The following is a 22,160-nucleotide window of genomic DNA, read 5'->3' as shown; positions in this document are numbered from 1 at the left end:
CTTAAGAGGCACTTGGACCAGAGTAACACATAAGCGACTTACCTTTCCTGAATAAGCTACACAGTTAGGAGTGTTGTTGGAGAGAAGTTTCGGCTCACCCTGATCCCAGTAAGTAAACACTACTTTGGAACCGTCAGACCATTTAAACAAGGCTGGAACATCCTCGTTTATGAAGCCAATCCACACTCTGTCTGCGGTGTCTATATTCAATAGCAAAAAATAAGCAATTCAAAAAGCAATATAGCTAATCAAACAAGACAACAGGAGCACAGCCATATAACTCAAACAAGCTCACTTTTTTCAAAATGCACGGAATTCTACAACAGATGCCCTATGACTAAGGCAAGACATATAGAGATAGGACCAGCACAGTGCATTTTATACAAGTTGAAAAAATATATATTTATTTTTATTATTGAGTCTGTGATCTAGAGTGACAAAAATTCTAGCCACAGATGAAGCAGTACCAGTAGTAGTAGTAGTAGTAGTAGTAGTAGTAGTAGTAGCAGCAGCAGCTGTTGTTGTTGTTGATTAAATTTCTATACCATCCTTCATTTGAAGATCACAGGGAGGTTTACGATATAAGAACCCACATAAGACCGTAAGAACAAACACACCCCAAACTCACATAGTTTAAGAGGTCATAGATTGTTTAAATAGTCAAAGGCCTGGGAGAAGAGGAATATTTTTGCCTGGCACCTAAAGATATATAAGGCTGATGCCAGGCAAGCAACCTTCTAAACCAAATTTCCACTCATTTCATCCTTAAGTTGAGATGGGGTGATTAGAATGAAAAAGGCAGAAGAAATTCATGCCTATGCTTAGCCAAACTTACCATTATGAAGTTTTGTAACCACTATCTCAACATCTGCTATGGAGTGTATGCTGATAAGGTTGCTATTGCTTGCATTGCAAAGTTGATGTGCGTCTTCCCAGGAAGCAGTGCCGCTCATTAGCATATAGCAAAATCCATTGTGGGAATGCCAATTAGGTTCACACTGGGTCTCCACATACTGCTCAACTGCTGAGAATAAATAAAACATGTGAACCATTCAGCAGGAAATATACATCAGGTGATGCGCAGAAAAAACACACAACATTTTTTTTTAAAAAAAGAGGAAAGACAACTATAGCATGACACTATAGCATTTTTACAATTGTAAAAATTCCCAAACGTTTCCCCTGATTTTGTAACTATTAACTATTTCTACAAACAAAAACAAAACAGCCACACCTGGCTGAAACTCTCCTCTCACCCTTTGCACCTCTTTATTGTCTATTCTGAAAGTTTGAGACCAATAGACATTGCAACGAATATACTTTTTGGTATGCTGTTTTTCTTGCAAGCAGGCTTCCATAAGTAAGTTGTTCTTGAAGAAAAAAGTAGTTACGGAGCAGTGTGTGACAGAAGCTGCAGCAGCTGTAAATATGAGTCAATTTAACTACGTAACTGCCTAACAAAAACCAAATCCACAATTTAATTTACCTGCAAACTCTGACTGGGTATTGTTGAATGGCTTCTTGCAAACATAAGGAAGTTTATTCTCACAAGGATAACTCATCCAGGCACCTTCGTTGGCTTCCATAGCTACACAGCCAGATCCATCTAGTGGAGATGAATTCTGAATCTCTACAGAAAAACAACAACTAGTATTTAGAAATTTAAAGTTATAGTATCACATAATTATAGGGCTGTAAAGGAATAGTTCCAAACATTTAGCAGCATAAATCATTTTTTTAAAAATAAGGCTGCAATCCTGTTCACACCTTCCTGAGAGTAATCCACTGAACACTGTGAGACTTTTTCTGAGTAGACATGCACAGAATTTCACTGGGACTGATCAGTGAAATGTGCTCACCTTGACTCCAGCTGACGAAATTCAATGGTGTATGATCCGACCACTGCCAGCCTCCAGAAATATCCAGCTGGTTTAATCCAATCCAGAATCTCTCTGCGATGCCTTCTTTTGCTAAAGAGTTAAAAATATTACAAGATGAATACTGTAATATTGATTGGTTTCCACACTGTAAATTCATAGTTCCCATTTAGCTGTACTGAACCTAGGTATCGTCTTTCCAGGTAGCTTTCGGTTGCTAAAATAATATACATATTTAAGGTCAAACAGAAATATTTGGGCACCAGCTTATGGAGCACAGTATGTGATGTGGTTGCACAAGCATTATATGAATTTATTAGACTGTGGCTTAGTTTGTACATCATGCTCAGCAAATCCATGGCTTAAGAAGGAGCCCAAGTATCAGAGGGAGTGGAAGGAAGATGAAAAAGGAGGAGAAAGCAAAAGGAAGGGGGAGAAAAAACCAAGGGCACATTTTGGGTCCAAAATTTCTTGTGGGCATTTTAGTTATTGGTAGTAGGAAGCAAGTTTGTGTAGAATGGAATTTTGATAATTCTAGAGAATTGTGCAGAGGCAACTCCTTCAAGAGACAGGAGGTGGTAGCTAAGAATCTACCTTGACACTAATCCTCTTGCTAAGGTTCCATCCCCACTCCTCAATTTGGTAGTGCCAGGTTTCCCCAGAAATTCACTACATACAGTTGTACGTACCTTGAATATGGCTTAACTCGGATGCACTGGCGATGCTCAGCAAATCTCCACCTTGACTCTGGCATGAGACATATGCTTCTTTCCAAGTAAGGGCAGCCTGTGTGTTTAACTGGTAGCAATTTCCAGAATCTGCATCATGTTCCCATGCATTCTGACAACCATCCTCTGATGCAAGAGAAATAAATAATTAAAAGCAACAACCTGGGTCCCATACAGACACAGTAACCATGTGCTGAGAATTCCAGAAGGGGGCAATATAGATGTTTCCCCCACTCTTCACACGAAGAGCATGGTCACGCATAGTTAGAATGAGGCATTGCGATGAACATGAAGTCTGCCTGCACCTCCCATATCTATGTGAAAAACGTCATTATACATTTCAGTCCGGTGGTTCTCAAAGGGTGTGCTGCACTACATTGGTGTTGCAGAAGGGGATAGCAACTGCAGCAGAAAGATTCAAGGACAATCAAAGAAACATTTAAACATTTCAGTGTAGTATAGTATATAGCATTTTAGCGATGCTACTTGCCTGGCTTTAAGCAGACACCCCATTCTTTATCTTGATCAAAACTGTAGGTTGTAGAACACCATTCACCATCTGTAAACATTTCATTGTGGGTACAATCATGATGCCATGTTCCATTAAATAGGAAAGGGAATTCACAAGGCTTTCCATAGGAATTTCCGTCCTTCGTATAAACCTCTGTAGGGGGAAAAATGGTTTTGACATTTGAGGGGGCGGGGAATGGATATGAACGCATGGTAAGGTAAAGGTAAAGGGACCCCTGACCATTAGGTCCAGTCATGGCCGACTCTGGGGTTGCGGCACTCATCTCGCTTTATTGGCCAAGGGAGCCGGCGTTCAGCTTCCGGGTCATGTGGCCAGCATGACGAAGCCGCTTCTGGCGAACCAGAGCAGTGCACGGAAACACCGTTTACCTTCCCACCGGAGCAGTACCTATTTATCTACTTGCACTTTGACGTGCTTTCAAACTGCTAGGTTGGCAGGAGCAGGGACAGAGCAACGGGAGCTCACCCAGTCGTGGGGATTCGAACCACCGACCTTCTGATCGGCAAGTCCTAGGCTCTGTGGTTTAACCCACAGTGCCACCCTTGAACGCATGGTAAACTGAACCAATATTAAGACACTGTTGGAGTCATTCAGAAGTAAAGATTATTGGCACATGCAAGCTATTATTTACAGGTATATATGTGACACAGTTGCAGTATATCTTAATATAATGCTGTAGGAAAATGCTTAACATTTCAGCCATATGCACTTCATGCAATAATAATTCATTATTATTATTATTTTCTCAATTAAACAAAATGGTTTTTTGTGTTGTTTTCACCGTACTTTATGTGAGGGCATAAATATGGATATATAAAACAAATTAATATGATAAGATCCGTAGAAGCCAAAAATCACTCAACAGTGAACTCTTGAAATTAAAAATGTCTCATGGCCCAAACCTATGGTCCCATACTGAGCAGCTTTCGGGGCATGGGTGTAGTCCAGGAGGTGGTGGTGGGGCAATTGCCCCCTCTAAATCAAGTAAATAAAAATACTTAACTAACTGACCAATTGCATTGGAGATAACTCGGTTCTCCCCCACCTCAACATAAAGCCTGCCTCCCGTAAAATAAATCCTGGGTACGCCCATGTTTTGGGTTCAACGCTTTGGGAAAGGCATAACTAGTGCATCTCAAACAGCAAAGCTATTCCTGGGATATGTCAGTTCAGCACCAGCTACACTGATACACCTCGCTCCTGATGGTGTGCTGCACTATGCAGCCTCCCAACCAACATTTGGGGTTGCTAGCATTAATGGAATGTTGCCACAATCCCACAGAAGACACTTACAACAGCAAATACTCATGAGCGCCTCCTTAGTAAGGATCTGCCCTGCTTGCTGGGAAAAAGGAGTAGATTTAACTGTGTTAGTAGTGCAAGTCACTCTCAAAACACTTTTTTTTAAAAAAAGTGAGAATAAGCCTCAAGGCAGAGAACAATACTGTTTCTAGGGCTTCACAATTCACACGACCTTCTTCCCTGTAGCAGTTTCATCTACTTATTGACATATCAAGCTTTCAGCCTCATCAAGGTAATAACTAATGCATTCTTTCGCAACTGCTGGAAATTCGGAGAGACGGCTGGCAACAGAGCTGCAGTTCTTGCATGCCATTCATGCATGTCTCATTTTTAAAAATTTGCCTTAGGGCAGAACAATCCTGTCCCTGCCCAGGGAGTCATTAAAGAACTACTGCATCTCTGCCAGCTTCTGCAGATCAGGGAAGAAGGGGGGGGGGTTAGTTTGTGCTCCCCTCACCACTGTACCAGAATTCAGGCCCCTCTCTGGGAGCTGGCCTGACATAGGATCCAATGGATCCTGTAGCCCCTGCCCCCAAATGGTCCATTTTCATGCCTCCACTGGCTACCACCTGCTCAGGTGAGGACTGGGCCTACATCACAGCAAAACCCTCAACAGCAGGACTCCACACCACTGGCAGAAAGGGGTTCATCCTCTATCCTAACCCATCTATTGAGCTATCAATATTGAGGAGGGTGGGAAGGATTTCAATCTTAGTTTCTTCCCAGTTTTTTTTTTTTAATACTTACGGCAATATTGGTGGTAGGAAGCATTCAATCAAGCAAACAATGTATGAATTTGAAAAGTGAAACAGAAAATATGTCTTGCCAGGAGCAGGAAAGTAATAACTGAAAAAGCATGGACACCTGCAGGAATTCCCCCCACCCTAGATTCTGGCAAAGTATACATACAAAATACATAAATATAAATCTAAGGACATAAAACAGGCATTTTGTATTGGGGGAAAACAAAACATTTTCTTGACTTTCGAACTGCTTTGCTGCTCTGGAAGGGAGCAACTGAAATAGTCTTGAGCTTTGTTGTGACCCAAGAGGGAGGGAGTATGTACATGTTTGACTAAAAACCCAAACCAGTCAATGACAAAATAATCAGATGAGTAAGAGGTGCTAGTAACTTCTCAGGTGTGTTTGAGGGTTATTATTTTTTGAAATGTGTACAGGGGGCTGTGGAGTTTATCACAGCAGTGGCAAATAGGAATGTATGGGTGATTACTTTCCCTTTAAGTTGTTTTTGCAGCAAAATCCACCAGCTTCAAGGGTCCTTTTTTCTCCCATGGGTGAGAAAAAATAATAATCACACCCTCTCCTCAACATGGCTGCTACTATGAACTTCACAGTCCCAGTTTCCCTTTCAAAAAACCAACACCTCAGGAGACTTGACTGCAGGGTTGTTGCCTCCCTATCCCACTCAGAAACACTTCTGGGATACTTTATGGGTCCGTCATAAATTCTTCCAACAGGTCAACACTCTCTCAGCAAAATAGCCCCACACCCTGCAATGTGAATACAGTAACGATGGGGCTTTATCTGCGTTTGCATCATGGAGCAACTTTTAAATGTTTACAAACCGGGTGTGCGTACGTCACATTTTTCAATAATAAAGTGAGACCTGAACTATCGACTCTTGCCTTTACTGCTACCTGTTGTGTTTTGATAGGCACACTACTGCCTAAGCAGGGCCTAAGCACTAAACTCCTGGATTTCTGAACTGTTTTCCGTGGGCAGCAACCTCAACTCAACCAGGAGAACTAAAAACTAGCTTAAAAATTGAAACTGAAAACTCTGTCTCCAGGCAGTGACCGTGTCACTCTATATGGCTAGCTCTGCTTTCCTAAATGTCAACTGCACCTATGACTTCATTCATTGGCTAAAGACCCTGAACGACAGTATAAGGGTTATTTCTCACAAAACCAGCAGGCAGAATAATGCCTGCACATTTTGCCTCATATCTTGAGATCTACAAGACCTAGAGACTTGCTTTTATTTTTTATTAATGACAGTTGGGGTTCTACAGCTCAAATAGGGGACTTTGCCCCCACTCCAGAAACCAATGCCTCAAAGTCAGTGGAGCCGATAAGGAAAAACAGTCAAGTGGATTGGAAGTGATAGCAGCTCAGCAGAAGTGCAAAACTAGCCAGCCTACGTATATTACCTGCTTCAACTGGCAGAGCTGGTCTTGACCGCTTTGTAGAAAAAAAGGCTACTATTGTATGACAACTATGCATTTCTACTCCGGTTTAACCTAACAAATTTGCAGATTCTTACTCACTGCAATCAAAGTGGATCTTTAAGGTCCACCTAAAATTGTCACCTGTTTCGCTGCAATCAGTGTGGCTCAAACTATGGTAGATGCAAACACCCCAAAATAGTCTGGTGGCTGCAGCCTCTGCCAACTCTATGGGCGTGGCAGCCCTTTCAAACTCAGTAGGAGTTATTATATACAGTAATATATAAAGCACCTATGGTTTTTTTTCTATGCACTGTACTGAGGGATTGAACACCACAGTATGTATCGAGGGCCTTATAAGCTATTTGATAAAACCAAAAATGAAAAAGAATCGGAAGGGGAGGGGAAGGAAGAGAAAGCAGATCCAAGCGTTAATGCTTCAGTTACATAAACACAGAAAGAAAATCATGCCTAGAAATTGCAGTGCGGCACACTGTAAAGCACATTTGAAGCAGATTTCACATTCCCACCACTCCTTGAAGCATTCTGGGCACTGTCGTTTACCCCTCACAACATTATAATTCCCAACACCTTTAATAAACTACAGTACCCAGAAATCTTTGAGGGGGGAAATGTGTTTTGAATGTGCTTTAAAGGTATAGTGTGCATCCAAACCAAGTTTCTCCCCAGCAACAGAGAAAGACAAAATTACCTGCCTTGAGGTAAATTTTCACTTGCTTGGGCACGTCAGAACATTTTCCTCAGCGAGAACCACTGTGTTTGTAAACTAGGGGTGCTTACTATGCAGCCAATTAGAAAACACAGGTTGAAATACACTGACAATCCTCACAACAGACACGCACACACAGAGAGACTGTTTCCTGGGCACTTAAGTGGGGGTTGAGGCAGCAACCATGTCCGGGGCATAAAGCCTAATTATTATGGCACCATTTGCAAGTTCTCCCACTTCTCACTGTTACACTTTATACTGTATACATTGTTCGTGTTTCTCTAGTGTTTGAGCTGTATTCAGCACACACTGGTCCTCTCATCATGTTAGTTTGTGACCACCCCTGCTTAAATTCTCTTCATAATAATAATGTTACTGTTAGCGGTAAATCCAGCCATGGACTTATGTCACCCAGAGTCTTGAGGGCCAAACTGCTCAGTGCAGCACTTAAATTTCATTTAAATCATGCATATTGTTATGATTTTAACTGTAGGCTATATTGAGGATTTTTATTGTGGAAACACATAGGAATTTGTTTTAAAGCAAATAGAATAGAATAAAATATGGGATATCTTTATAGTTTACAACTTGAAAATATGTTTTTTATTCCTTATGAGTAAAACTTGATATATTTTTTAAACAACAACTTGATTAAACTTGGGAGGACTACAAGGGTCTAGGTAAAATGGTCCTGGGAGCCAGATCTGGCCTACCAGCAAAGCAGCTGGCAGCAAAACAAGATTATTCACATTATTATTTGTAGACCGTCTTCATTAACTAGGCTAAACCACATGTGTTCTCACTACTCGTCATTCTAGTTTTACAGCATAGTGTTTCACATTTTGTTTGAACTAAACATGGTCCATAATAATAATAATAAACAACAGCTAGTAGTTGAAAAATGAAGGTATGCCTGTTGTTTTAGTTTTCTTTCTCCCATGCCATTTCTGGCATACTTGAGGATCTGTTAACTGTGGGCAGGATTTACCTAACCACCCCTGTCTGCACAAACCTGCACGAGGAATTCTGCTTGCTCAACAGGGCTCTTCACTCACACCCACCCACTCCTAGAAATTGGCCTTCGGGGGTGCAGGAACCATCAGAAAAGCATGAGGGGGGAGGAAAGGAGGTATAGCTGGCAAGCTGCAATGCTTGCACATAAGAATAGATTGTAATAGCATGATTAAATATTTTCAGTCTGCATTTTTTACAGCATCTGTATGTGTCTACACAGAAGTAAAGCCTGCCGAGTTCAGTGAGACTTTCTCCCAGGTAAAGGAATATATGGTTACAGCCTTCATTAGATTCTTATTTAAAAGGGCTATTATCCCTGGGACCTTCTACCAAAAGCAATAGTGGTGCAGAGCAGTGTGTTACATTTAGACCTGGGAAACTTGAGTTGAAAACCCAGCTCAGCCATGCACAATGTTGTGTAAGTCATTATTTCTAAATCTGCTATTTCCTAATCTGTAAAACTGATATGACCTACGACTAGGGTTCAGAGTTTGATAGGTACAAAAAGATTTGGCCAATTGGTTCAATAATCTATTATTTTTAAAGGATTCATGTTCTGATATCATAATAACTGTAATCATCCACAAATACAACACTCAGGCCAGCTATTTTTTAAAAAAAATGTTAGATAATCCTTACTGTAAAACAAAGGGACGCGGGTGGCGCTGTGGGTTAAACCACAGAGCCTAGGACTTGCCGATCAGAAGGTCGGCGGTTCGAATCCCCGTGACTGGGTGAGCTCCCGTTGCTTGGTCCCTGCTCCTGCCCACCTAGCAGTTTGAAAGCACGTCAAAGTGCAAGTAGATAAACGGCGTTTCCGTGCACTGCTCTGGTTTCCCAGAAGCGGCTTAGTCATGCTGGCCACATGACCCAGAAGCTGTACGCCGGCTCCCTCGGCCAATAAAGTGAGATAAGTGCCGCAACCCTGGAGTCGGCCATGACTGGACCTAATGGTCAGGGCTCCCTTTACCTTTACTGTAAAACAATACTGAGTTTGAGCCAGATTAAGTTGTCTTTAATCTCATTAAAATCAATGAAATTTACATTAGTCATGCCTATCCTAAACTCACTTAACGGGGAGTAAGTCCCAACTGAACTCAAAGGGGCTTACTTCTCAATATACAAGTACAGGATTGCACTGGCAGTCAGAACTTAAACTGGACCTGATCCATTAACTTTAGAAAAGACTGCAATTAATCACTTTTTCACACTTTTATTCTGCCATTCCAAGGAGCTCAGGGAGGTGTACTAGTCATTAGTACCTAATGAGCTTCCATGGCTTTGTGAAGATTTAGATCCGAGATTTCCTAAGTCCAAGTCCGTACACATTAGACAGAACCACTGTTGACTGTCTACTTTTTAACTCTTTTCAAAATCAGCATTTACCTACGTATTTACTTAACTGAAACTCATGTGCAAACCTCTCCTTTCTCCAGATAAAAACAAATGAGAAGGAAAATACATACTGCGATAAGGGAGTTTGCAAATAGTATCACTGGAATTGCTTCTTCTCCAGGTATCAGAAGAGTTTATGCTTGCTGTCACAATTCCATTCTGTAAAGTCAGCTTGTTCTCAGATGCAGATGATATTGAGGCATCGTCACAGCGCCACCACAGTGAAAGATCTGAGTCACAATCCACCACTTTCAAGGGATTCTGGGATTTGGCAGTTTCTAGTCCAAGGCACTTTTGGGACCCCAAGTTAAAAAGGCGATGCTGGGAGACCCATGTCCATAAGGTCTCTTCTGCTCCTTGGCAGTCTCCTGTTGTTATCTGCTGGTTTTTAACTTGGATGCACTTGTTGGTTTTTTCATGGCGGATGGTGAAGACATTGTTATCTGCATTAGAAAAGAGGCATATGCTTTGGTGAGTTTTTTTCCTGTGATTTGCAGTGGGGAAACAATACTATACTGGAGGTACATTAAGAAAATGCTTCCTGGAAAGTACTACCACCAACTAAATGTGTGATTCTAAACATGTAATTCCCAATACAGAAAGTTGCTGCTCTGTAAATTTACTGCTATGTAAAATGTACTCCAACTATAAATCTGTTAAGCCTGATCAAGGCTGAACTGATCAGGGTAACTCATCAAATAAATGGGCAAAGGGAATTGATAAGGTTTGTCTGTTGGTTGGTTTGGTGTGTGTGTAATTCTAGGTTTATTAGAATCAAATGTATTGTTTAGAAACAATAGGAATGTGTTCATTAGAACTTCTAATTTTTTTTAAAAAAGTCTTATCTATAACTTATAAAAGTGGAAAACTGTTTAATTTAGCATGAAGTGGTAAGTTACCCAAGTTCTGTAAACCAGAGGTCCTAGAGCTTATAACATTTATCACACCTTAGGGGCAATAGAACACAGCTCACCTGGAACAAGGAACCCGTGGCATCCAGATATTGCTGGAATACAGCTCCCATTAGGCCCAAGCGGCATAAGCAATGGACTAGGATGGTGGAAATTGGAGTCCAGTATCATCTTTATGGCCACAGGTTCATCTTTCCTGACCCTGACTTTTATTAGTCTCTAGATACGACATTTCCCAAACTTGGGTCTCCAGCTTTTTTTGGACTACAATTCCCATTATCCCTGACCACGGGCCCTGCTAGGTAGGGATGATGGGAAACCCTGCTCTAGAAGTATTCTGAAGTCCAGAGTAGTTGCAACTCATCATGAAATTTATCCCAGATAACCCTAGGCACCTTGACTGAAATGGAAGTTAACTTTGTGATGAGCAAATCTTATATAAAAGCACAAGCTAAATTGTGTGGTTTTTGTCTAATTTACACTGGAGCAAACAATCCCAGGGGACAGCAATGTATGGATATGGTTAAACCTCTTTTGTCATGTAGGAAAATGTGTGTTTGTTTACATCCTGTATGTGTGTGTGTCTATTAAATTACTGGTACTTTTTAAAAAAAAAGATCATAGTGTTGAAGTAATAATTGCTCTGTTAAATAAAGCTATAGAAAATAGCAAGTTAACTGGGACATAAAATGTTTATTCAGAATTCATTAGCCTGAATGCTGGAATTTTATATACAAAAGCTTCTAGCTGGAGAGAAGTATGTTTGTGCACTCACAGCCCACTCAGGGCCTATTCCTTGGAGTCATGCCTCCAGCAATTTGCTGGAAGAAAACAATTGTGCTGTGTTTTATGCCTTCAGCTGAAATGTGCTATGCAAGTTCTATTTCATTTCTAAAATGTCACCCAGTGCTGGAGCAGGCTGCTGAATACTCAAGAAAATAAACAAACAATACCCAACCCAACCCCTCATGGATAATTCGGGGGGGGGGCAGCATAAGAATAGTCAGTATTCAATTTCTTAACTTGGCATTAAGACATGGGCACAGGAATAATAGATTGGCCTGGTGTTCAGTCTTATTGGGAGTGCAATATTCTCTTTATTTGATTTGATTTATAGTTTGCAGCCTTTGGAGTGTGTGTGTGTTCTGTAGTTAGACAATACAACAATAAAGTCTTAGTACCGTAGTTCCTAATTTGCAACTGATTATGACATTGATTTAATCAACTTTCCATAACTTTTGTTTTTTAAACAGCCAGAAATTACCTCAAACGTTATTGCTGACATGGTGTATAGTATAATAGCTTGCTTCATTAAATAAAGGGGTAGGCAGATTTAAGAGCTGCCATCTTATGGCTGGCAACACATTCTAAAATGCCATTTATGAAAAACAAAAGAATAGCACCAGAAGATATATTTTATGTAGTGCACTATTTCCTCTGGCACACAATAATCTCTTTACTCTTCATGTTTCCTGAAACTGCTGAGACTCAAGCTTACTTGATCATCAGAAATCTGACCCATGTGATTTGAATCTCAAGAGGAATCCACTCCTAGCTATAATCACCCCTTAGAAGTGAGCACATCGATCCCATGAGGTTCAATCTTGTCACATAAGTATTTATTGTTTATCATCTCCGCAGGCTCACCAAGCTAATCCACACCTCAACACCATTTTAAACCACACATCAGCACTCACAAAATGTAAATGCTAAACAACCAAATTTCTAAATAGATAAAGAAGAGGATCAAGAAAGGCTGAGTTCACCTTCTTTTACATAGGCAATATTTCTCCTGCAGCTGAAGAAAACCCAGTAAACAGAGAGGAACGAATTCAGAGTGTGATGCTGATGACGCCAAGGTTGCAGGTTTGATTCCTGTGTATTTTCCAGCATTGCAGGGGGTTGGACTGGATCAGGCTTCCTCAAACTCGGCCCTCCAGATGTTTTGAGACTACAATTCCCATCATCCCTGACCATTGGTCCTGCTAGCTAGGGATCATCGGAGTTGTAGGCCAAAAACATCTGGAGGGCCGAGTTTGAGGAAGCCTAGACTAGATGATCCTCAGGGTCTTTTCCAACTCTACAATTCTATGATTCTCCTACACGTGTGTAGGGGTTTCCTATGATTAACAATGTCAGCTAAGGTAGCTGGAAAGAGCCTCCACCTTAAAATGTTTTGAAGTTCTCAAGATTTTCTGCAGAGCTGACGACTCAGGGCAGTCCAATATAGGAGAGCCTGAGTTGTTTACGTGACAGCAGTTAAAACTAACCCCACTTAACAGAGTTGCAAAGAAAACGTTAAGACACACAAAGGATTTTTTTTTAAGAATAAACTACATATGGAAGCAAATATTACATCTTGGAATATAATGATGGAGCATTATGAGAGTCCTTCCAATGGTGCAAGCAATGATAAGAAAATAATTATTGTAAAAGGTATTGAGAATTGTAGACATGGGATACTGAATTGGTCCATTGAGCTCTCTACTGTCTACCCTGACTGGCAGTGGATCTCCAGTGTTTCAGACAAGGGGGCATTACCATTGCTACCTGGAGATGCAGATTGATGCATTTAACTAAGCTAAAGCAAATGTTACAGATACAATGCCTAAATTCACAGAAAAGTTAAACCCAGAAAGGCAACAAGTCATTTGGAAATGGGACTGCAACACCTTGAGGGGCAGAAGCAGAATAAACTATTCAACATAAGATAAATTATTATGCATGTATAATTTGTACAAGTTGATGTATAAACATCTCTTTTGTGTGCAGAATTTATGTTACCTTGGAAAAGCTAGCGAACACACAAGCACAAGGACAGCAACAGCAGTTAAGTCATGCCAACAAAGAATAGACTGCCTATAATCAGAGACAGCATGTTTCTGATTACTGGCTGTGCGGAGAAAACATCATGGGGTGTCTCTTTCTGTCACGTCCCACTTGCAAGCTTTTCTAGTTACTGAAGAACTGTGAGGTTTCAGCCTGAAGTCCCCACTTAAACCTCAGCCACGAACATTAGGTTATGTCATCCTCACTCAGCTTTCTGCAATATGGAAATAATAGAAGACGGGTCTATTCCACAGGGCTGTTGCAACTGCGCTAATGAATCAGAGGAGATGCAATGTACAGTGGTACCTCAGGCTAAGTACTTAATTCGTTCCGGAGGTCCGTACTTAACCTGAAGCACCACTTTAGCTAATGGGGCCTCCAGCTGCTGCCGCGCCGCCGGAGCCCTATTTCTGTTCTCATCCTGAAGCAAAGTTCTTAACCTGAAGCACTATTTCTGGGTTAGCGGAGTCTGTAACCTGAAGCATATGTAACCTGAAGCGTCTGTAACCTGAGGTACCACTGTAATTCTAATGTATCAGCATCACCTGGCTGGCCACTGAGTAGAACTCTGGGGTGCTGCAAATGCTATATACAGTGGTACCTTGGGTTACAGACGCTTCAGGTTACAGACTCCGCTAACCCAGAAATAGTACCTCGAGTTAAGAACTTTGCTTCAGTATGAGAACAGAAATTGTGTGGCGCCAGCAGTGGGAGGTTAGCTAAAGTGGTACCTCACGTTAAGAACAGTTTCAGGTTAAGAACGGACCTCCAGAACGAATTAAGTTCTTAACCCGAGGTACCACTGTACATGCGCCAGTCTCTCATACTTGTTTCCCTCCTTTTCAAGATCAGAAAAGAGTCTCACCCACAGTTGCCCAGCACTGTGCTGTGTAATGTACCTGGCTGCTATAGCAGCCTTGTTGCCAGCCTTGAGCCAGGAGAGTCACCTGAGGACTGCATTTCCAGCAGCAGTGGGACCGGTCGGCACTCTGACAGGACCATCAGCACAGGGTAGATGAGAACGAGAGCAAATCAAGCATGTTATTACCCACCCACCCACCCACACACCCTGCCCTGCATCTACATCTGAGTGCCAATTCCCTTAATTCCATGGGGAAATACCTGTCATAGATACAGGTTCTTCAAACATGAGAATTGTAAGATATGTATCTTCTTGTTGTTGTTTAGTCGTTTAGTCGTGTCCGACTCTTCGTGACCCCATGGACCAGAGCACGCCAGGCACTTATGTCTTCCACTGCCTCCCGCAGTTTGGTCAGACTCATGTTTGTAGCTTCGAAGACACTATCCAACCATCTCTTCCTCTGTCGTCCCCTTCTCCTTGTGCCCTCCATCTTTCCCAACATCAGGGTCTTTTCCAGGGAGTCTTCTCTTCTCATGAGGTGGCCAAAGTATTGGAGCCTCAGCTTTACGACCTGTCGTTCCAGTGAGCACTCAGGGCTGATTTCCTTAAGAATGGATAGGTTTGATCTTCTTGCAGTCCATGGGACTCTCAAGAGTCTCCTCCAGCACCATAATTCAAAAGCATCAATTCTTCGGCGATCAGCCTTCTTTATGGTCCAGCTCTCACTTCCATACATCACTACTGGGAAAACCATAGCTTTTACTATACGGACCTTTGTTGGCAAGGTGATGTCTCTACTTTTTAAGATGCTGTCTAGGTTTGTTATTGCTTTCCTCCCAAGAAGCAGACGTCTCTTAATTTCGTGGCTGCTGTCACCATCTGCAGTGATCATGGAGCCCAAGAAAGTAAAATCTCTCACTGCCTCCATTTCTTCCCCTTCTATTTGCCAGGAGGTGATGGGACCAGTGGCCATGATCTTCGTTTTTTTGATGTTGAGCTTCAGAGCATATTTTGCGCTCTCCTCTTTCACCCTCAATAAAAGGTTCTTTAATTCCTCCTCACTTTCTGCCATCAAGGTTGTGTCATCTGCATATCTGAGGTTGTTGATATTTCTTCCAGCAATCTTAATTCCGGCTAGGGATTTATCCAGCCCAGCCTTTCTCATGATGAATTCTGCATATAAGTTAAATAAACAGGGAGACAAAATACAGCCTTGTCGTACTCCTTTCCCAATTTTGAACCAATCCGTTGTTCCATATCCAGTTCTAACTGTAGCTTCTTGTCCCACATAGAGATTTCTCAGGAGACAGATGAGGTGATCAGGCACTCCCATTTCTTTAAGAACTTGCCATAGTTTGCTGTGGTCGACACAGTCAAAGGCTTTTGCATAGTCAATGAATCAAAAGTAGATGTCTTTCTGGAACTCTCTAGCTTTCTCCATAATCCAGCGCATGTTTGCAATTTGGTCTCTGGTTCCTCTGCCTCTTCGAAATCCAGCTTGCACTTCTGGTAGTTCTCGGTCCACATACTGCATGAGCCTTCCTTGTAGAATTTTAAGCATAACCTTGCTAGCGTGTGAAATGAGTGCAATTGTGCGGTAGCTGGAGCATTCTTTAGCACTGCCCTTCTTTGGGATTGGGATGTAGACTGATCTTCTCCAGTCCTCTGGCCACTGCTGAGTTTTCCAAACTTGCTGGCATATTGAGTGTAGCACCTTAACAGCATCATCTTTTAAAATTTTAAATAGTTCAGCTGGAATACCATCACTTCCACTGGCCTTGTTATTTGCAGTGCTTTCTAAGGCCCATTTGACTTCACTCTCCAGGATGTCTGACTCAAGGTCAGCAACCACACTACCTGGGGTGTACGAGACATCCATATCTTTCTGGTATAATTCCTCTGTGTATTCTTGCCACCTCTTCTTGATGTCTTCTGCTTCTGTTAGGTCCTTACCACTTTTGCCCTTTATTATAGTAATCTTTGAACGAAATGTTCCTTTCATATCTCCAATTTTCTTGAACAGATCTCTGGTTCTTCCCATTCTGTTGTTTTCCTCTATTTCTTTGCATTGCTCGTTTAAGAAGGCCTTCTTGTCTCTCCTTGCTATTTTTTGGAAATCTGCATTCAATTTCCTGTATCTTTCTCTATCTCCCTCACATTTTGCTTGCCTTCTTTCCCCCGCTACTTGTAAGGCCTCATTGGACAGCCACTTTGCTTTCTTGCATTTCCTTTTCATTGGGATGGTTTTCGTTGCTGCCTCCTGTATAATGTTGCGAGCCTCCATCCATAGTTCTTCAGGCACTCTGTCCACCAAATCTAAATCCTTAAACCTGTTCCTCACTTCCACTGTGTATTCATAAGGGATTTGATTTAGATTGTATCTTACCGGCCCAGTGGTTTTTCCTACTTTCTTCAGTTTAAGCTTGAATTTTGCTATAAGAAGCTGATGATCTGAGCCACAGTCAGCTCCAGGTCTTGTTTTTGCTGACTGTATAGAGCTTCTCCATCTTTGGCTGCAGAGAATATAATCAATCTGATTTCGATGCTGCCCATCTGGTGATGTCCATGTGTAGAGTCGTCTCTTGTGTTGTTGGAAAAGCGTGTTTGTGATGACCAGCTTGTTCTCTTGACAGAACTCTATTAGCCTTTGCCCTGCTTCGTTTTGAACTCCAAGGCCAAACTTGCCAGTTGTTCCTTTTATCTCTTGATTCCCTACTTTAGCATTCCAATCCCCTATAATGAGAAGAACATCCTTCTTTGGTGTCACTTCAATAAGGTGTTGTAAGTCTTCATAGAATTGGTCAATTTCAGTTTCTTCAGCACCAGTAGTTGGTGCATAAACTTGGATTACTGTTATGTTAAAAGGTCTGCCTTGGATTCGTATCGAAATCATTCTATCATTTTTGAGATTGCATCCCAGTACAGCTTTTGCCACTCCTTTGTTGACTATGATGGCCACTCCATTTCTTTTGCGGGTTTCTTGCCCACAGTAGTAGATATGATGGTCATCCGAACTGAATTCGCCCATTCCCGTCCATTTTAGTTCACTGATGCCCAGGATGTCAATATTTATTCTTGCCATCTCACTTTTGACCACATCCAACTTACCCAGGTTCATGGTTCTTACATTCCAGGTTCCTATGCAATATTTTTCTTTACAGCATTGGACTTTCCTTTCGCTTCCAGGCATATCCGCAACTGAGCGTCCTTTCGGCTTTGGCCCAGCCGCTTCATCAGCTCTGGATCTACTTGTACTTGTCCTCCGCTCTTCCCCAGTAGCATGTTGGACGCCTTCCGACCTGAGGGACTCATCTTCCAGCGTCATATGTATCTTAAGATGGGCAAACTCCTCTGCAAAAGCGGAAATCAGCTCCAGCAATCACAAATATTGTCTATAGGCAATATTTATTTAGTTATAACTTAGAGCCTTACGTTCCTAAGACCTAAGTATACAGAGACATCACATCACCTCTTTGTAGTGCAATAGCTGTCAACATTGCAGCTTTACTCCCTTTGTTCTCTTCTTTCCCTTACCACTCTTCCTTTACTACTAGTTCCTTTACTTCCTTCCTGTTCTATCAGACAAAACCAGTAACTTCTGTCTAGAAGAAAAAACAGCCAAAAGTCTTGTCATAGCATGCAAGCTAAAAGGTATGCCTGCCACCTGTAAACATCTGAAGATTAGAGTTATAGAAAGGAAGCACACTGAAAAAAACTGAGGCAGCAAGTTCTTATTTACCCAGAGCGGTCATTGAAAAACAGCCTAAACAAGTATTTCTCACCCCTTAAGCGGTGAGGTGCCTGAAAATTGCTAAAGATCCCCAGACCTCAATGTGTTTGAACCTATGGTAAATTGAAGAAACAATCCCTGCTATCATGCTATATTAAGGACTCTCGCATTGTAGCGTGAGCCAATTTAATGACTAGCTTGGCAAGTTTCTCCAAGTACTTTTCTACTTTACTTTTGCAGGCTTTTATTTAGTTATTTCATTAATAAGGGAAATGTATATTCTGCCCTTTTCACAGTGTGGTGTCAAGTTGGGTTCTAACCATCATGCCTTGAATTATTTGCAAGTATTCCATTAAAAAAATAAGCTTCACTGAAAGCTTTTGAGTGTATTTGAATATAACATTCAAACGACATTAAGGCTGCAATCCTATACACACTGACCTGAAAGTCAATGGGGCTTACTTCTGAGTAGACATGCATAGGATTGCACTATAAGGAAGCTTTCCGTCTTCTTCAAACATTTACTTTAGCCATTGGGAGAAAAACTGGGATGTTTATACCGTATTGGCCTGAATACAAGCCTCACTTCCCCCCCAAATTCCAACTGTGAAAAGTGCGGCTTATATTCACAACCTTACACGGGCAAACAGCATCAGGAGCGTAGCAAAGCGGCGTCCGCCCTGTGCACAGTCCCGTCATCTCCTCCAAGGCTGGGAAGGAAAAGAACATGGAAGGGGGAAACCACTGGCAATGCAGTGCAGCTCCCCCCTCCCCCATGCAGCCAGGAGCAGTGAGGAAGGGAGCAGCTTATATTCGGGTATTTTTTCTTTTTTTTTCTCCCCCCCTCCAATTTTAAAGGTGTGGCTTACATTCGAATGCAGCTTATATTTGGGCCAATACGGTACATCAAGTAAAATTAACATGGCATACTTTTTAAACTTCAAATCTCAAATTAGTTTAAGAAAATTGCCCAGTTCAAAAATTCTAGAAAATCCGTATCACTGGTGCCAATACTACCAGTCTTCAAGCATAGTGCCTGACTGGTCCAAGGATATCACATGAGCTAAATCAAGATGCCTAAACAACTACCACTGCATAACAGGTAAAGATTAAACAGGTGCAGGTACTATTTTTGCACTATGGAAATGCAGTGAAATGAAAAATTGTGCCTGCTAAACTTTTGCAATCTTCTTTTCAAGCAGACATTGCCAGAGGTGGAGGAAGTGCCTCATCTCCCTTAGGAGAATTTGCTCTGTTGCCTGGAGGGGAAAGAAACAATCAACCTTCCTCCTGACTGCAGCCACCGAGCTCCTCAAGGTAGTTCCAACCGGTTTGTGGAATTCCCCTTCACCCACCCACGAACTGTCCTTTCTTTACTGTGAACTGGGTGGCAACTGGAGTCAGGCCAACCTTTGAGCCCCTGAGTCATGCTGCGGAAGGATTCTATTACAGAGGCTCCCCGGAGCATATAAACAACTCCTGGAGAAAGAGCAAAAAGGGTGTGTGGGAAAGCCGTTGAAAAACGGAGGTGAAAAATGCACTTGGCAATCAGGACAACAGAAGAGGAAAAACGAAAGTCTTTCTTGCCCCGCCCACTCCAGCTTGCAGGATTAAAGCACTTTCTACCGCAGTAGCTGCGAGGAAATCGCCTCCACCCTATTGGTGGGAAGTAGGGCTCGAACTCCTACTGGCTCGGATCTCGAGAAGCTACGCTTCTTAGTTGACAGGATAAAGGTGCTCTCTCTGCAAACGCGCTCGCGTTTTATATCCATACTTCCCGGGGTTCCAGGCCGGAGCCCTTGGACGAAATGTGCAGGTTGCCAAGCTAAAAATAAAACACGGATTTCTGTCTAGTCACGCTTCCTTTCAAACGTAGATCTTTCTGTCCAACGCAGGAGAAAAGAAGACATCCGTCCTACGCATCTGGGAAGACAAATGTGCTTTCCCACCCCCCACCCCCACTCCCACGTAGTTCAGCAGGGGAAACCCACCCACCCACCACGGGGGAAAAACCCCACTCGGGGCATTTCGGTTTCTTCAGAAAATGGGGAACAAGCGAGGCACACTTTCAGTTTCGCAAGGCTTCGCTTCGGCGGTGCTGTCAGGGCTGACGTCCGGGGCCCCTGCTCAGCGGAAGGGGGCGTCCCAATGCGGTGCAGAGCTGGCGCACCCGCCCCAATTGGAAGTAAAGGGCCGCCCGCCCCCCCTTTAGCAAAAAGCATCTGTTAAGTCTATGGAATCTAACTGCGCCAAGGTGCGTCTCTTCCAAAAAAACCCCACCCCTCTAAGAAACTTGCACCGCACCACGAGGAGGGGCTTCTCCCCACCAACTTTGCGCGGGGTTTTTTATTTTTTCCCGCCTTGCGGGGTTGCGCCAACGTTGGCTGGCACCAGGTTCCCTCGGTCCCCAGACCGGGCGCGAAAGTGCGCGGCCAAGTTACCCGCCAGGCTGCGGTTCTTTACCTGGGGAGCAGCGCGCGCCGCAGCACAGCAAGGTGGCGAGCAGCAGGGGCGGCAGCAACAGCGGCAGCCCAGCTTCCCGGCAGGTGGTGGGCAGGAAATGCCGGCGCGCCCCCCTCCTCATCCTGCCTACTCCGGACGGCAAAGTTGCAGCGGCAAGTGCGGAGACGGGCGGGCGCGACCGCCGCTTTCCCAGAGAAATGCTGCCCCTCTCCTCCTCCTCCTCTGGGCGCTTCCCAGGGGCTCGGTCCCCGTCGCCGCCGCGGCGCCAATGACAACGGAGCGCAACCTATTGGCGGACGTCCAGGCCAATCAGGGTTTTTTTTCGCCTTGCCCTGGTGTTAAGGCGCAAGTTGTTGCCAGGAGAAGATAGACCGAGCAGTGCGCGCGGATGGCGAGGAGTTGCTATATAAGCGCTTGTATCTCTCTCTCACACCCACGCCTTCGCCTTAAAGGGGCCTACGGCTGTAGATAAGGCGAGGTCCTGCGATGAGAAGTTAAGATACCGAAAGTAAACAAGCTGCAACAGAAGAATATTGCTCTGCAAGAGAGATGAACCCCAGTACATAGGAGTTTTAACGGTTTAGCAGCGAGGCAATAGGGCTGACAGAATATAGGTGCTGGGGTGCTTGAGGAGGGTGGGATATAATGTATATATACAGTGCTTTTTTCTGGAGGGACGCAGGGGTATGCACCCTAAACATTTTGTGAATCTTTGTACTTTTGTCCATTTACTGTATTTATTTCCCCCGGTTTCAACTATAAAATGGTGATTTTCTTGAGTCAAAATGAGAGTACCCCTAAACATTTTTCAAAAAAAAAAAGCACTGTTTGTGTATTTGCAAGTTTGGGGCTCCTAGGCTATCCTCCAGCAGAGAGTTGCAGTAACAGATCTGTTTCTTTATAATGGCAGTTACAGTCCCATTTTAAATAGTTATAAGGAGGAGAACCCCCCCCCGCCAACCCATTTCTTTATTCTGTGGGGTCACTTTTGTATTCTGGTTTAATGGCTCAAGCCTAACTTTATAATCAGAGGTAAACGCTACTGAATTCAGTGGGGCTTGCTTCCAAGGAAGTGGAACTTAACTAGGATAATTTCCAAAATTAATTACAGAATTGCAGCACGCACAGTTCAAGCTTGCCATCCGTTTCCCTATTTCAAGGGCAAGTTCAGTATTCAGCAGATACTGAACTTAAAACCCAATAGCAGGGAGGAAACCTAGTGCAGCTTTTGTCTAGTTTTCAGGCCAAGGTATGGGTTTCCTATGAAAGTACCATTACAGAGGGAGAATTCCTTTGATTATTCCTCCACATCAGATTCTTCCCATGCATAGCCAGGTAGCATGGTCAAGAGTGAAGCAGAAAGGGCTGCCCCTTGTTTGGATAGTCAGAAGCCACAGGCCACATGGGAGGAACCCAACCAATAGTTCATCCTCACATTTGTAACACACCTTCCGGAAACTGAAATTCCTCACACACCCTCAGTGGTAATGTCAAAGTGGGCTATTATGGCTGACCTACCAATAGTTCAGAATGTGGTGACAGCATTCTGGTCTTTTTACTGTTTTAATGAATCCTGGCATGGGGTTGGCCTTTTCCACAGCT

The 22,160-nt window shown here is 42.9% G+C and overlaps 1 protein-coding gene across 3 annotated transcripts in view; it reads right to left on the bottom strand.

Annotated features, from left to right (window-relative positions):
• Positions 1-21,189, bottom strand: part of LY75 (lymphocyte antigen 75) — a 77,844-nt gene extending 56,655 nt beyond the window's left edge. The window contains exons 1-8 of one of the 3 annotated variants that reach the window (XM_083578558.1): positions 20,559-21,189; positions 9,835-10,206; positions 3,096-3,269; positions 2,567-2,731; positions 1,860-1,970; positions 1,487-1,630; positions 836-1,024; positions 43-200 (exon numbers count right to left, since the gene is read on the bottom strand). In XM_083578558.1, coding sequence (XP_083434684.1) covers positions 43-200; positions 836-1,024; positions 1,487-1,630; positions 1,860-1,970; positions 2,567-2,731; positions 3,096-3,269; positions 9,835-10,206; positions 20,559-20,679 — 1,434 coding nt within the window. In that variant the 5' untranslated portion in view covers positions 20,680-21,189. The remainder of the gene's footprint in view (positions 1-42; positions 201-835; positions 1,025-1,486; positions 1,631-1,859; positions 1,971-2,566; positions 2,732-3,095; positions 3,270-9,834; positions 10,207-20,558) is intronic. The other 2 variants (XM_083578560.1, XM_083578559.1) reach the window with 2 other exon arrangements.
• Between the last annotated feature and the right edge of the window lie 971 nt (positions 21,190-22,160).

The sequence above is a fragment of the Podarcis filfolensis genome (genome assembly GCF_964270895.1).
Source record: "Podarcis filfolensis genome assembly, chromosome: 1".
Lineage (NCBI taxonomy): Eukaryota > Metazoa > Chordata > Lepidosauria > Squamata > Lacertidae > Podarcis > Podarcis filfolensis.
The sequence above is the reverse complement of the archived record's forward strand: the minus strand, read 5'-3'. Positions and strand labels throughout refer to the sequence as shown.